This window comes from Lissotriton helveticus, chromosome 7, assembly GCF_964261635.1.
Source record: "Lissotriton helveticus chromosome 7, aLisHel1.1, whole genome shotgun sequence".
In the NCBI taxonomy this organism is placed as follows: domain Eukaryota; kingdom Metazoa; phylum Chordata; class Amphibia; order Caudata; family Salamandridae; genus Lissotriton; species Lissotriton helveticus.
In genome coordinates this window covers 1,652,442,734-1,652,458,443 of record NC_136068.1, presented here as the reverse complement: position 1 = coordinate 1,652,458,443, position 15,710 = coordinate 1,652,442,734, and the positions used below count along the sequence as shown (strand labels likewise).

Here is a 15,710-nt window from a genome sequence, read left to right as displayed (position 1 = left end):
CTTCATCCAAACTATAACTTACCTCAACTGTGCCACGCTTTCCACTCTGGAGATGTATCTGGGTCTGATACACAGAAACAAAGACCTCCTTGGTCACCGCCACCTGCAGGCCCTGCAGCTTTTCATTCTTCACCTCCACTCGGAAGAAGGGCAGAGAACCATTGGGACCTGGGACTTCAGACAGAACGTACTTGCAGGTGCCCTGGAAATCAAACCTTCTCCCATCGAAGCTGGTGTAATGAGGGTCTCCTGAGGCCCGGCAGATACCATCAGGCATAACATGGCAGCCATAGACGCCTTTGACAGTGGTGCAAGTCTCACCACTGGCACAAGATGACAGTGAACACTGGACAGTCCTGGAGGAGCCATCACACCGGCACAAAGTCTGGCAGTTGTCCTGTTTCCAGAAAGTGTCTCCTGCTTTGTAGTATTTGCCATTTTCTGTGCAGCCGCACTGACTCTGTGGCACACAGTCAGTACCACTTAGAACAAACCCGCTCTCACACTGGCATCCTTCCTTGCACAGACCACGGCAGACGGTTGAGGCATTGGCACAGGTAGCAGGGCAAGAAGATCCACATAACTCGTACTTCTGATTACTGGGACACGTAATGCCTGTAAAATAAAAATGCCATTAAATTGAGACCTACATGGATACTTGGTGCGTATCATTGCACGGTCAGAAAAACTGCACAAATATAATTACAATAAGAAATACAACATATATTTGACCTTCTACTACTGCTACTATCACTACTACTGCTACTTTTGATAATATTGATTACAATAGCAATAAAAATAAAATGTTGGATAGTGTGGAATACCAGAGCAGTGTCCTTGGAGCACTGTATACACATCACAGCTGTTTCTGTGTTTCTCATACCTTTGGAAGCAATACATAAAACAGGGAAGTGGAAACATTGACTCACTGGTTCCTACAACCAGCAGTAGAATTCATTAGAGTGTTCACTTCAATAACATTACCTAATGCAAAGAGGACAGAATGTGTTCCCAGACCTATTTAAAGGTTAGAGCTGTGTCAATGATGTAGAAAACAGCGAACTAATAATCAGCCAAACCCATAACTATGGAAATACAGGGATAAAGTCGATTGTTTTATTCTGATTCAGTCAGATGGATCAAGAAACCCATGTAACAGAATATGATATGTCTCAACATCGGTCCATTTTCCAAATTATTAAAAAAATAAGGATTGCAGTGATAAAATAAAAGGTAAATCTGTGGTGATAGTATCACATATAACGGAATTTCATTCACAGAATGAAACATTTAACGTAGAAGGTTTGTTTTGCTCTATTTGGAAGATGAAGGCAGATTCTACCCACCTTTGTGTTTGTTTTATTATAATAAGTATGTAAGTGGCAATTATAGGTAAGTTATGAGCAGCAAGTGTGTTCATGTGGATTTACTCATGTCTTTCCATGGGGCAAAGAAATGCATTTGTGTCCCAGATAAAGTCAAATTTCATGTGTTTCAGAAAATCAGGACAGCAAAGTAATATTAGGGTCTATCTTGCACGGGTTGGGGTCCACATCATTACACTATTGAAACTGTAACTCACCTACACTGCCCTGGGGTAACTAAAAGGCACAATGAGGAGTAAAATCAATAAAAATCAAACATTTTGTCGACATACCACATCCAGTGAGTGTCCTCCATGGCTGGATGGCATTGCCACGGCTCTGGCAATGATGGGCATAATTTTTCACAATTTCACATAGTGTCTGCTGATCGCCGTCTGTTCCACACAGGTCATAGACACAGTTCTTGAAGTAGATCTCAGTGTCAGCATTGATGCTGTCTTTAAAGGGACCGTTTGGATCTTTCATGATTCCACAGTGGCTCTGGTTGCTGAACTGGGACACCATGTCCACACCACACACTGGTGGATTGTCAGTGTCTATGCAGTTGAAAGCAGAGTCCTCGTCTTCTTCCTTCCAGCTGTTTCCAAAGTTGACCACACTTTCCACCAGAGATCCATCAGGAATCCTGAAGTCATCACTCTTGTTCCCATTGAAGTTTCCACAAAGGCCAGCAAGGGATCCTGAGTATGCTGCAGGCACCTGCACAGCCACGTGATGCCACCAGTCGTAGGACACTACAAGGCCAAAGTCTGTCTCGACGACTGCTGAGGAGCCACTGTAATAGACCTGGATCTTCCCCGATTGACTGGAAACTGGGAGAATATGTTGGAAGCCATTGATCTGAAATAATCATACACAGTTTACATTAAATTTATGAGAGGCAATTAATGGTTCTCTTTGTCGTTTCTTTCTTCATGCCTCACGCTTGATTTTCATTTCCTCTGCATATACACACGTGTAATTGCGATAAATTTATCATATTTGAAGTCATAAAGATTCCTGATGAAGAGATTTGTACATCATAATAGAAAACTTCACATAACTTCTACCGCCCAGGTCCTATCATTATTATTTGTCCACCATACAAGATATCTAGTGTATTCATCCTCATTAAAATAACTTCCAAAAACTGGGACATACATTTGTTCTAATGGCTCTTATTTTGTTTGCAATCTAGATTGCCACTTTTTACAATCGCTCAAAAAAAATGGTTAATTTATTTATGCATGGATACATTGAGTTGCATTGTTGCTGCTGATTGGCATAAATTGAATGAAAAAGACATGCCTAAGCAAAGTGGTGCATCATGTATCCATTATTGATGGTTGTTCAATCTTTTATTTTTATCATATCACCGTGGCTGTCGCTTGCAGTACACAACTAATGCCATTAGTGGGCGCCCATGATGCTTGTTACCGTGTCCTCAACATTGTATTTATGAGGACAGTCGTGCAGTCTTGAGTGCAATTAAAGAGTTTGCAAAAAGTGAGTTGCATGGTGCTTGCTATATATAAAGCAGTATACCTCCTTGTACAACATATGACTCTTTGGCACTCTCAGCATTCCCGTGGCATTTTATTGTTTGCAATAATTGTCCAGTTTGCAAATGAGTTAAGACGTGATGCTGTGCTTTACCTCTTCAAGAAGCAATCAAGCTTCAAGGCTTGTACCTCGGGAATTGACTCATGCTCTACACATATTTTATTAATTTCTTTTTTAGTATACTAAACGTTTAAACATGCTTCAAAACCATTTCTACTATTAGCTTGATACATTTATTGTTATTCCCTATTCTTGCTAATGGTTTAATTGTTCTCCTAATGGTTGCCCAGACCTGTCATTAACAAATAGACACATCACATTCTCTTTTAGATTAGGTACATTTCTGCATATTCATAGAAATCAGGTCATTCATTACCTGAACTTGGCCATATTCTCCACCTGCTATGGAAATCTGCTCTCCGTAGACATTTACTTCCACTCTTCGCGTCCAGGCCACCACTGGTGATGATCGGTGCTCGTTCTGTACTACGACGCTAAAGTCAATGAGAGAGCCGGTCTGGGAAGTAGACTTGCTGAGGGTGTACTTGCAGGTGCCCTGGTAGTCGAAGGTGACTCCATCAAAGGTGCGGTAGTGAGGATCTCCAGAGGCCCAACAGATTCCGCTGTTTACAGGGTAGCACTTCCTGATTCCATTCATGACCTTACATTCTTCTAGGGTGGCACATGTGTGGGCCTCACACACCATCTCTTGTGCGATGCAGGTGCATTTCTGGCTGCAGGTATCTGTTAGGAAGACCTCATCTCCCAGGTTGTAGTAGACGCCATCCATGGTGCAGCCACACTGACTTTCAGGGACACAGAGGCCAGAGTGAAGAGCAAACCCTTCGTCACAGAAGCATCCGTCCATGCTCTCTGCGGCGCATGCAACAGTTTGATGAAGGTTGCTGCAGGTGGTTGGGCAGCCAGTGCCAAACAGTTCATAGTGGCTGTTGTCAGGGCAGTTGTCATCTAGGAAGAACAAAACAAAGTAAACTTATCAATTTTAAGTTGACGGGTTTGAAGATAGAGGTGGAATATCTTATGAGCAATAGTTTTCTTGTTGCTTAATTAAACCCTTCTCTATAGATTATGTAAACACTGTGGTTGGGACTATTGGGGTTTAAAAGTGAATTCAAATGCTTCTGAGAAACACAAATTAAATATCTCCATACCTATTTGTCCAGGCTATTATTGTGAAAGGGATTAATGGAGTGGGGCAGCTCAAGTATTTAAAGCAGTGTAGGGAGATGGTTGACTTACCACATTGCAGCTCCGCCTTCCAGTCTGGAATCACCAAGCTGTGAAGGTTACAGATGTCCTCGTAGGCCTGGACAGCTGTGCAGAGCATCCCCTTGTTGGTGCCGTAGAAGCAGAGGTCATACACACAAGAGGCCACAAATGGTTCCGCGTCCTCGTGCCACTGGCACTCATCGAAGGGGCCTGATGGGCGGGTGATGATCCTGCACTGTGCCTCGATGGCTCCCAGATTGGTGCAGGTGCCGTTGGTGCTGGTCACACCTGTATCATCCTCACACCTGAGGAGAGAAGAGAGAATGGAACTCAAATATAAGGAGTCTTGGACTTAATATGAATTGAATTTGTGTTAAAATCAAACAGAGGAAAGATGCATCCTTTTCAATGATTGCCCTATAACTTTTCTGTTGTTCCGGATTCATGGAAAGGCTCCATCCTACATCCCATTTATAAAAAGGGGGATGCCTCTGATCCAGGGAATTATAGACTGATTGCACTACTAGAAGTGGAAGGAAAGGCATTTGCAAAAATGCTCTTGAAAGAGCTAGAGTCATGGATCACGAGTAATCAAGTAATCCTGCATTACCAGACTGGCTTTCAGCCGAATTCGTCAACCATGGACAATGCCATTGCACTTTCATATCTGGCAACGAGGGCAATTGGGGCTACCGCCCCTCCATTATATGCATGTTTTGTGGACTATAGTGCCGCCTTTGACCGAGTTGATCAAAATATCCTGTGGGCAAAATTGGGTAAGTGTGGTATACCATGGAAACTGCTTATGGGCATCTTATCACTCTACACTGGCACGTGGGTGCGAGTGGGTGCGAGTAAAGCTTACTAGTACATGCGCAACTGCCAAGATCTTCACAAACAGGGGACTAAAACAGGGCTGCATGATCGCCCCCACCCTGTTTAACTTATACACTGCTGACCTGAAAGAAGCACTGTTAAACACTAACATCTTTCCTCCAAAATTGGGCCACCCAAGACTGCTAATTATGCAGTACGCGGATGATCTGGTTGTGTTGGCTCATACAAGAATTGGCATGAAAAGGACACATTACATGATTACAACATGGAAAACAAGCTCACAGCTAATGCATCTAAGACTAAAGTGCTGATCTTTGGTCACAAGCCAAAAAAACAAATACTGACATGGCAGCTGGGTCCTCTAAGGATAAGCACGACCAACAAGTACACCTACTTAGGAGCAAAATTTACAGATACCTACAGACCAGTAATGCAGGTCAAAGCAATGGAGGCAAAAGCACTTAAGCTAACATATGGCTTGTGCAAATTACACCACAAGCTTGTAAGCCACTCGACGAAAGGGATCCGACGAGTTATGCAAGCCAAGCTAATGCCTACACTCAGCTATGGCCACCTTGTCTTTCCTGGTCTGTTGACTAAAACATTGGAGGGACTATACACAATGGCGTATAGAGACGTCTTCAAGCTCCCCTACACGACCAGGCATTTACTGATCCGATTAGAGTTCAACATCACAGCAATGGACATTGAATGTAAAAAAAAAATTAGTCAAACTCCAACAAAACGTGAGCAATGCATGCCCTGGGCTCAATCAGGGCAGTGCTACAGGTGGTCTTTTCAGACAACAACAGTCGCTGGGCGAGGTATCTCTTGATTGCCAAACAAACACTGGGACTAACAATCGAACCTTCTACAGACATACCACTAACAAAGTGCAGCTTAAAGATCCTGCTAAAAAAGTGTGGCAAGAACATCTCGAGGCAACAGGACCTTGAACGGATTAGATCAGTACTGGGTGCAGAAGGCCTTGTTAACTCACATGAAACTACCACATGCCAGCCCTACTTAAAAGCAGGCCTTGGAAGGCAAGGCCTACAAAATGCCCTGAGAGCGAGGCTCTTAACTTTGCCTATATAAGACTATAGAGCCCACCGGAAAAACTGGTCATCAAGTGGCTCCGGCTGTTGTCTGTGTCAACACCACACAGAATCTGCGGAGCAAGTGTTTGTCTTCTGTCCAGCTTTGTTGTACCCAAGGCGGTTGTATTTAAGAACTATGCTTATACAACACGGCATTAGATCATGTAAAGAGGCTTTAAGGCATATCTACACTACCACAGTCCCGATGGAGCTGGCACTAATTGGGAAGTTCTATGCTGCTGCTGGAATGCTCATACGATCAGCCAGAGAAGTGACAGCTGAATAAACTATGCTTTGAGCACCACTGACACTTGAACCTACTTATCACCACATTTTTCAATATTAAATATGTCTATACTAATGTTTGGATAGGAACAGGACGCCCTGAGCAGTTTTGCACATAAACCGTACGTCAATCTCTGCATGCTTTGTCTTTAAATGGACCACTCCTTTTTCCCTTTTCTCTTGTTGGTACTGAGAGAGCGCAAACTGACTTAAATGTATGAGTACATCACACTTACCTGTAGTAAGCACAAATCATGAGGAGAAATGCCATGAGTGCTAATAGTATCTGCAATTATATTCTAAATGTATAGCTAATATAGAGATTTAAGTAGAAGTGGAACTAATACAGAAATGTGTGACATTATATGATTTTATTAGATGTGATTATTTTTGAATCTATGTCGTATAACTGTTAAAATGTAAGATGGTAGGTGGTTAAACGCAGAATGTGGTAGGCCTCAGGGCCAGAACTGGAGGGAAAGGGAAGGTGTTTCTTTTCACGACACAGATTGTATTAATGTTTTGGTCATTGCATTAATGGGCCAGGATTTATAAAAATGTTTACTGAATAATAGAATAAGAGTATTAACATGCTTTAATTAATGAAGAAGTTGAATGTTATAATCGTTATGAGAAATATTGTAGGCCTGAAATGTTTTAACGTTGATTTATACGTACATGTCTGGGCTGAGAAATGTTGCAAGCCTTTCTTTTTGGAAGTCTATGAGAGTTGGGTTCTTGGCGGCAGATATCCGTCTGCAACAGGAAAGGGGGGATCCAATTATAAATGAATGAATAGAGGTCTGTTCAGTAGACGGCCCAGACATGGAGGAGGGTTCTGGAATGTTTAAGGGGTATCAGCGGGCCGGAGAAGAGTCTGAGAAGCAAGGTCAACTCTAACGTACGAGGCCCAATACAAAGCATCATGGAAAAAGCCAGAAGCTACACCACGTGAGGGGCGTCTCGAGAGGGGCGTCTCAAATGTTGTTGACTGTTTTGTATTAGGAACAGCACCCCTGGGTGGAGTTAGAGCAGATACCTGAGGACCCTTTAGAGAGCGGATGGGTAGGCAGAGAGGGGTCATGACTGGAGAACTATAGGTTTTCACCAAGAGACTTAGAGTGAGTGACTTCCCTTGGGGGTCATTCACTGCTGACACCTTTGTTAGGTTGGGGCTTGGTTAAGTAGGGATACCATCTAGAGCAGGGTAGGGACAGCCTAACCTGTGCGTTTTCCTCCAACTTAAATGAAGGAGAGATATGCGTCAATGCTGATAGCTTTATTATTCTTAGAACTTGTGTTAGTGATTTCCGTTGCTCGTCTGAGGGCTTTCCGAGAGCACATGTATGTAATTGGACCTGTGTATCTCGTGAATCTCATTCTGAGATGCCTGTATTTGCAGCTTATCATTTCCTTACAATAAACTTTTGAAAGCTAGAAGTTGTCTGTGATCTTTGGGAGTAGAGTCCTTTATTGGGTGAACTAACTTGGAAATAGGTGTACCTTGTACCTTAAAGACAGGCAACAAAGGTTCAGTCGACCAGATCGAGGTTTGGATCAATAGTGCTAAGGTATCGATCAAAATCTCGCCCTTCCAGTTGGTAGCTATAGAGGATGGTTGCCTTCTTGAGGACGGTAACCTAGGCCAGGTTAGCTTACCCCAAGGCCCCTAGAAATCGATGATCGGAAGAACAGCCCGCCGAAGAAGATCCGGATGACGTGAGACAGAAAAAGCAGCAGTATCGGTCGAGAGTGAGTATAAAGGGTTATGCGTGTTAGATTGCGGTGTTTTGTATTGTATCTATGTTGTAATGTCTGGCGGAGTTGAATGTCTGTAGAGTGACTGTGGAACAGGTTGTGAGCGCGCGCAACCGGTGGAAATCTTAAGTTCAAGGAGAGCTTAAGTGGTTCGGGTGTATCGGACACCCAGAGTAATTGTCAACTAGTGTGAAGGGGGTCATGAGGTACCATTGATCACCCGAAAGACCGAGATAGGGGGAACGTAAGAGTGAGTGCGTGAGTAACGGACGCTGGTCGGAAGTTACTGTGTGTGTAAGCAACCTATCAGAGAGACGATAGACATTTCGTCAGTTGTGTTGACAATTACAGATAGACTGTGGACGTACAGTCGAGAGAAGTGACCGCTTGGTCGGAAGTAGTCATTTTTCGGTGTATGAATGGGACGCATGCATAACCGGGAGACGAGTTGAGAAAGGAGGGGTGCTGCTGCGAAGCGGAGAAAAGTGACGTCAGACAGGGTCGCGACGTGATTGGCCGACCGGAGAAAGACCGCGCTGCGATAGGCCAAGCTAGCAAAGCCGCGACAGGATTGGTGGATTGTCATCAGGAAGTAAACAGAGTAGCGAGGCTGGATATTGTGCGCATAATCATGAAGTGTTTTAAATGGTTGAAAGCGGTGTTTAAAAAAGAGAAACGGGGATCGTATGAAGGGGAAGAAGCCCCGCCGGAGGGTACGCCAGCTCGTTATATGGCAGTGAATGTTGGGCTGCATACGATCCTTTGGATATCAGAGTGGAGTAAGATTACTGAAGGAAATGAGGAACTGACGTTCCCGAAGTACGGGACGTTCAGATTAGAGGTGTTACATCGATTAAAATCAGTCATGACCTCAATGAGACCCTTGCCTAGACCAACCCAGTTTGAAGCTCTTGATGCATGGATTAGGGCAGCGCATGAAAAGAATATGAACAGACGACAAGAAAGGGTGAAACGATCGGTAAGGGCAGTGCAGGATGCCAGGTGGGATGCGGATGCTAAGAGATGGAGAGTGCATAACATGGAAATAAATAAACTGTACCCAGTGTTAGAGGTGCCCGTAAATAAAAGTCCCCTAGAAGAAGATGATGAGAGCGAAACAGAGGACAGCCTGATAAACAGATTATTGACAGACAGGCCACCCCCGTATAATAGAGCAGGGGGAGAGGTCGAGCATACAGAAGGAGACAAGGGGGGCAATGCAGGAGAGCATAGACCGCTTCCCAGCTCAGAATGGGATCCTGAGCCAAAGAAAGAGCTGTCCCAGCCTAGTCAGGTGCAGCAGGTAGTCGGTAGGTTTGTGGTGCAAAGAGCGCCGGAAACGGAGAGAGCCACATCCTACACATTACCAGATGCACTACAGGTACCTGTTACCATAGGTCCTATAATATCGATATATGACCAAGAGAGAGCAAAAGGGGAAGAACGGGTACGGAAGGACAGAGAAAGAGCAGAGATGGCAAGGAGGAGCGATACGATTAATTCCCCAAGTCAGATGCCGATACCAAGAGAGTGGAGCACCCCGATGCACACAGCAGGGGACCCAGGAGGAGATCCTGGGGGCCCTAGATGGCCAGCGGATCTGAGGGGATCTGGACGAAAATCCTTTCAAGAGCTAAATGAGTACATGAAGCAGTGGGATGAGGCAGTGAAGGCCCAAAAGAACATCATAGCTGCGGAAGCTGAAAGGGAAAGTCAGGACAGCCGAGCTCGGACTCACTGCGGGGCTGGGGAGAGCAGCCCGGAGTGGGACTGTAGAGAGAGAGAGAGTAGGGGAGTCACCCATTGGGCCCGGAGTGGAGATAGAACAGATCTGGAAAACGGGGGCCCCGGGAGTGGAGGGGTGGCGCGCCCAATACTCAGTGAAGGGGAGAGGAGAGCACAAGAGTACAGAAACAGCTTTAAGTGTCCACACTGTGTGCCTGGCACCAGAGAATTGAATGGGAGTTGTGAGAGGTCGCACCATAGACCCTGTGATGACGGAAATGAGCGCAGCCCAGGGAATATGGGGAACCAGGAAGGATCGTATCGGATACTGAGCGATACGAGGCAAAGGGAGAGTAGCGACCAGAGGGAAAATAACAGAGAGGTGTACGGTGAGAGGAGAGAAGAAGAAGAGAGTGGGCAGAGCAAGAGTAGGGGTAACAGGCCCGTGTTCCATCACCTTCCAAGACAGGATGGCCGAGCATGGGACCTGGAGAGATGGGAGCAAGGGAGGCCACCCATTAACTCTCCCGAGCCCAAACGCAGAGCTCGAAGTTGGGATGGTAGGGAGACCAGTGAGCCCCCTTCAAAAGACATATTGCGAGCTGAGATAAAAGCCAAGAGACTTGATGTCACCAGCTTAAGGTCAGACCTGGATGACATGGTAGATGGTACCCTGCCTTTAGAAAGAATGGAAATGTATGAGCAGGATGAAATACTGTATATGGCAAAGGACATCACTCGAAAGGCGAGAGCAGTCCATGAGAAGTTAGTCGAACTAGCAGGCAAATATATGGTGGATCTGTCAAGAACCAAAGCATTACAGGGTAACCACAGGCTGCATTACACAGATCGAGACCTAGATGAGAGGAGAACGATTGGGCTGAAAACACACATAAGGGAACTGATCGCTGGAATAAGGACATGGAGAGCACTAGATAAGTGGGAAGAGAGGTGGTCCAAGAAAGGGACCGGCAGGAGAAGCACGCTTGGTATGACACCAGGACTGCAGGGAATAGAAGCATACCCTTTGCGGGAAGTCGCAAATGGGAACTATGTGCATGTCCCTTGGAGTAGGGGAGATTTAGCTGCTTTTACCACCTCCTTCCCCAAATTGCGGGAAAACCCTGTGGAGTGGTACAAGCAAGTCGAGAGGTTTGTAAAAATCTCAAAAGTCCTATGGATAGATCTGAACACGCTGTTTGACATTGTAGTACCAGGAGATCTGTGGACAGCATGCAAGGTTAGCGCTGAGTGGCCCACAACGGAGCCAGAGAGAGATGCTAAGACTAATGGGCCGTCCGAGATTGTGATGGCAAAATTCGAGAGAGTGATGACTTGGCTGAAAGAGAAAGTGCCAATGCAAGACATAGATTGGGTCAGAATAGACCGAACCAGACAGGAACCCAAAGAGACAGTCCACGAATATTACGAGAGATTGCTGAAGGCGTTTAAACAGTATAGCGGCTTGGATGTAATGGATCCAAAGGACATAGGGCAATTTGTGTCCAAGTTCGTCCTGGGACTGAGACCGGATATTAGTTTAATGATTCAGCAACACTCGATTTGTTGGCAAAGTAAACCCCTAGATGAAATACTGAGATATGCCAGGTACTGCTGTGATGAGATAGACTCCAAGGCTAAGAAACTAAAAGAAAAGTTGATGGTGGTACAGATGCAGGCAGCAGGAAAGGGGGGACCGCAGCAACAGCAGCAAGGGACAGGTACAGGAGGAAAGAAGCAGTACAGTCAGAACAAGGGCAATGAGGAGAGTTCTACCTTTAGACCTAGAATAGACATAGGTGCCTTGAAGAAAACGACTAGGTGCCACCAGTGTAACGAGGTGGGGCATTGGAAACGCGAGTGTCCCTACAATGTAGAGATAGGAGAACAAGAGATAGAGGAGGAAGAGGTCCAAAGCGCGCCTACAAGAGGGGTAACGCCATACCAAGGAAAGGTGCTCAAAGGGGGGGGGGCTCCTCCCCGAGCCCAGTTCCCGCAACCTCCTCGAGTAGGGAGTATGGGTAAGACCTATAGACAAATGCCCCTGTTTGTGGAAGGGGAAGAGTGCTATTATGTGGACCCATTAACCGGACAGAGAGTGGAAAGAGAAGACTGCACCCTTGGGGCAGCCTTAGAGGTGGACCAGAGGGGACCCTATGTCGAAGCAGAAGTAGCAGGGTGCCCTACGACATTTCTAGTGGACACAGGAGCCACTAGGTCCACGATCAGATCAGCTGCAGTTCCAGACCTGCCCATGTCTGGAGAGACCATACAAGTGGTAGGGGTCGCAAATAGGAGAATAACCAGCCAATTGACAGAACCGGTACAGGTGAAAATAGGGAAGTACAGCGATGAGCACCAATTTGTGGTTTGCGATTCAAGCCCTGTGTGTCTGCTAGGAAGAGACCTGTTGTGTAAATTGAATTGTACTATATATTGTACACCTCAGGGAGTGGAGGTATTGACCAATGATGATGACGCAGATTTCAAAGTTGCAAACTCAAGAATATGCGTGGAGCTGTATCCTACTTTGACAGTAGATGAGCTCCCCTGGGACTTGAGAGAGACAGTGGCACCAGAAGTATGGGATTTCACTGGGGAAGAGATAGGTTTGGTCAAAGGGGTGGACCCAGTGAAAATTGTAGTGAAACCGCATGCTGAGTTCCCAAGAACACCCCAATATAAATTGACTCCAGAAACGATTGCAGGTATAAAACCCGTGATCGAGTCCATGATTAAACAGGGAATACTGAAAGAAATCGTGGGTAGTCCATGCAACTCCCCGATTATGGGTCTGCAGAAACCAAATGGGAAATTTCGGATAGTGCAGGACCTTCGAAAGATTAATAACATAGTCGTTTCGTGTTGTCCAGTGGTACCGAATCCATCAGTGATACTGTTTCAGATTCCATTCCAAGCAGAGTGGTTCACAGTGATCGATCTTTGTCAGGCTTTCTTTTCGATCCCTCTGGACGAAGAAAGCCATTTTCTTTTCGCATTTAAGCTGGAAAATCGCGTCCTAACATGGTGTCGTATCCCTCAGGGGTATACAGAGAGTCCATCGATCTTTAACCAGCTTTTGAAGAAAAATCTTGAAAGTCTAGTGCTGCCCCAGAAGTCAGTTCTGGTCCAGTACATAGACGACCTCCTCGTGGCGTCAGAAACAGAAGAAGCTTGCAGGGAGGACTCCATTGCTTTGTTAAATCACCTAGCTGCCAATGGGCACAAGGTGTCCCCGGGAAAATTGCAGTACTGCCTGACAGAAGTGCAGTACTTGGGACACAGAATAGAGAAAGGCAAACGAAAGGTGTCACCAGACAGGATAGAGGCGATCATGAAAATGAATGCGCCTAAAACACAGAGAGAGGTCAGGATGTTCCTAGGGATGGTGGGTTATTGCCGACAGTGGATCGTGAACTTTTCACTGAAAGCAAAGCCCTTGCAAAAACTGACGCACAAAGAGGTGAGTGATCCGGTACCATGGGACAAAGACTGTTTGATGGCGTTCTTACAGCTGCGAGAGGACCTGTGTCGTGCTCCGGCATTGGGAATGCCTGATTACAATAAACAATTTTTTCTTTACTGTTGTGAGAGAGAAGGGTGCGCGTTGTCTGTGTTGGTCCAAATCCATGGGAATGCCCGTAGACCAGTTGCTTATTTCTCGGCTACTTTAGACCCAGTAGCCGCAGCGTTGCCCGGATGTCTCAAATCCGTTGCTGCAACGGGTGTCAGCATTGAAAGATGTGAAAATATCGTCATGGGGCACCCGTTAGAGGTGTGCGTGCCCCATTCTGTTGAACTGTTGATGACCAGGACCAAAACACAGCATCTGACAAATAGCAGGCTCACGCGATATGAGCAAGTTATTCTTGCTGCAGAGAATGTGACCCTCAAAAGATGCTCTGTTTTGAACCCTGCCACCTTGATGCCACTTCCAAATGATATTGATGATGATGATGAATGTACAGACCATGACTGCCTCGATGTGACTGAACTATGCACCAAACCCAGACCCGACATCGTAGATGAGCCACTGACTGACCCAGACGAAATTTTCTTTGTCGATGGCTCATGTGTAAGAGACGAAGTTGGGCAGTTGAGAGCGGCTTACGCTGTTTGTACAATTGCTGGAGTTGTGGAAGCTGGGTGCCTGGAAGGAGTACACTCCGCTCAGGTAGCCGAGATTATTGCCCTGACACGTGCTTGCTTAGCAAGCAATCAAATTCGAGTCACCATATACACCGACAGCCAATATGGTTATGGGGTAGTTCATGATTACGGGCAGTTATGGTCTCAAAGAGGGTTCATGACCTCTTCAGGCTCTCCCATTCGCAATGGAGAGTTTGTGCGCCTGTTGTTAGAGGCGTTGCAATGCCCAGCAAGTATCGCAGTTGTAAAGTGCACCGCACATACCAGAAATGAGGACTTTGTTTCGAAAGGCAATAGATATGCTGATGAAGTTGCGCGGTATTGCGCGGAACAAGGTTACTCTTTCACAGAGGTGGAAGTGGGTGGAATAAATGTAAGAACTGAATTAGCCATGATACTGGAAACTGTTGATACTTGGGATGAACTGTCAACCATGCAAGAAAACGCTCCTGATTCTGAAAAAGAAACATGGGAAAAGGCAGGATGTGTAATGGGTGAGACCCATTTTTGGGTCTCAGCAGACGGCAGAGCAGTGTTGCCCAATGAGATGGTGAGTCCAATGGCTAGACTCATACATGGTCCCGTACACTTAGGGAGAGATGCTATGCTGAGAGTGTTTAGACAGACTTGGTACAATCCTAAGTTTAGAATAGCAGCAGAAGCAGTGTGCCAGCGTTGTGTGACCTGCCAGCAGCTGAACGTAGGGAAAAGAACACCAGTTGCACTAAGTCACATAGGAAGGTCTGGAGGTCCATTCAATCGAATGCAGATAGATTTCATTGAAATGCCAAGGTGCAACCGCCTCCGCTATGTCCTGGTGATTGTTTGTGTGTTCTCCAGATGGGTTGAGGCATACCCTACACGTAGGTGCGACACCCTCACAGTGGCCAAGTTACTGCTCAGGGAACTCATTCCTCGCTTCGGGGTGCCGGCCTTTTTGGAATCAGATAGGGGAACACATTTTAACAGCGAGCTTGTGAAGATGGTTTGTGTAGCGCTAAATATTGACCAGAAGTTGCATTGCAGTTACCGACCAGAAGCCTCAGGGATTGTGGAGCAGATCAATGGCACGATCAAGGCCAGGATAGCGAAAGTGTGCTCCTCAACGACCCTGAGTTGGCCTGACGCCCTGCCATTGGTCCTCATGAGCCTTCGTAGTACCCCAGACAGAAGAACAGGGTTGTCACCACATGAGGTGTTAATGGGGAGAGCAATGAGGCTGCCATCCGTCCCAGCTACTGCACTGTTAAATATCACAGATGATATGATCCTGGACTATTGTAAGGGGCTGTCTGACGCCATTCGTTCTGTGTCCCTTCAGGTGCAGGCTGCCGAGGTTCCAGCGTGCCAGGGCCCGTGTCATGACCTGTATCCTGGGGACTGGGTCCTGGTGAAAAAACACGTGAGAAGAAGCTGTCTGGATGTTCGTTGGCGTGGGCCCTTCCAGATCATCCTGATCACGAACACAGCTGTGAAGGTGGGAGGCCTGCCCAATTGGATCCACGCGTCACATACGCGAAGGGTTCCAGCACCTCTGGAAGAAACAGCTCCTCTCTCGGATAGACGTCCAGCAGAGGACCGAGAAGCCATAGAGGGGGCTAGCCAAGCTGTAGAGGTGCCAGCGGAAGCAGGGGAAGAGTCTGACCAAGCTGAGGACGGTCAGTACAACAGCGAAACAGAAGACGCTACAGAAGGAGAA

The 15,710-nt window shown here is 46.2% G+C and overlaps 1 protein-coding gene across 1 annotated transcript in view; it reads right to left on the bottom strand.

Annotated features, from left to right (window-relative positions):
• The window catches only part of LOC144769611 (uncharacterized), a 248,238-nt gene that overhangs the window by 108,707 nt on the left and 123,821 nt on the right, over positions 1-15,710 (bottom strand). Inside the window, exons 43-46 of the mRNA XM_078653774.1 lie at positions 4,188-4,462; positions 3,304-3,896; positions 1,658-2,225; positions 23-615 (exon numbers count right to left, since the gene is read on the bottom strand). Coding sequence (XP_078509900.1) covers positions 23-615; positions 1,658-2,225; positions 3,304-3,896; positions 4,188-4,462 — 2,029 coding nt within the window. The remainder of the gene's footprint in view (positions 1-22; positions 616-1,657; positions 2,226-3,303; positions 3,897-4,187; positions 4,463-15,710) is intronic.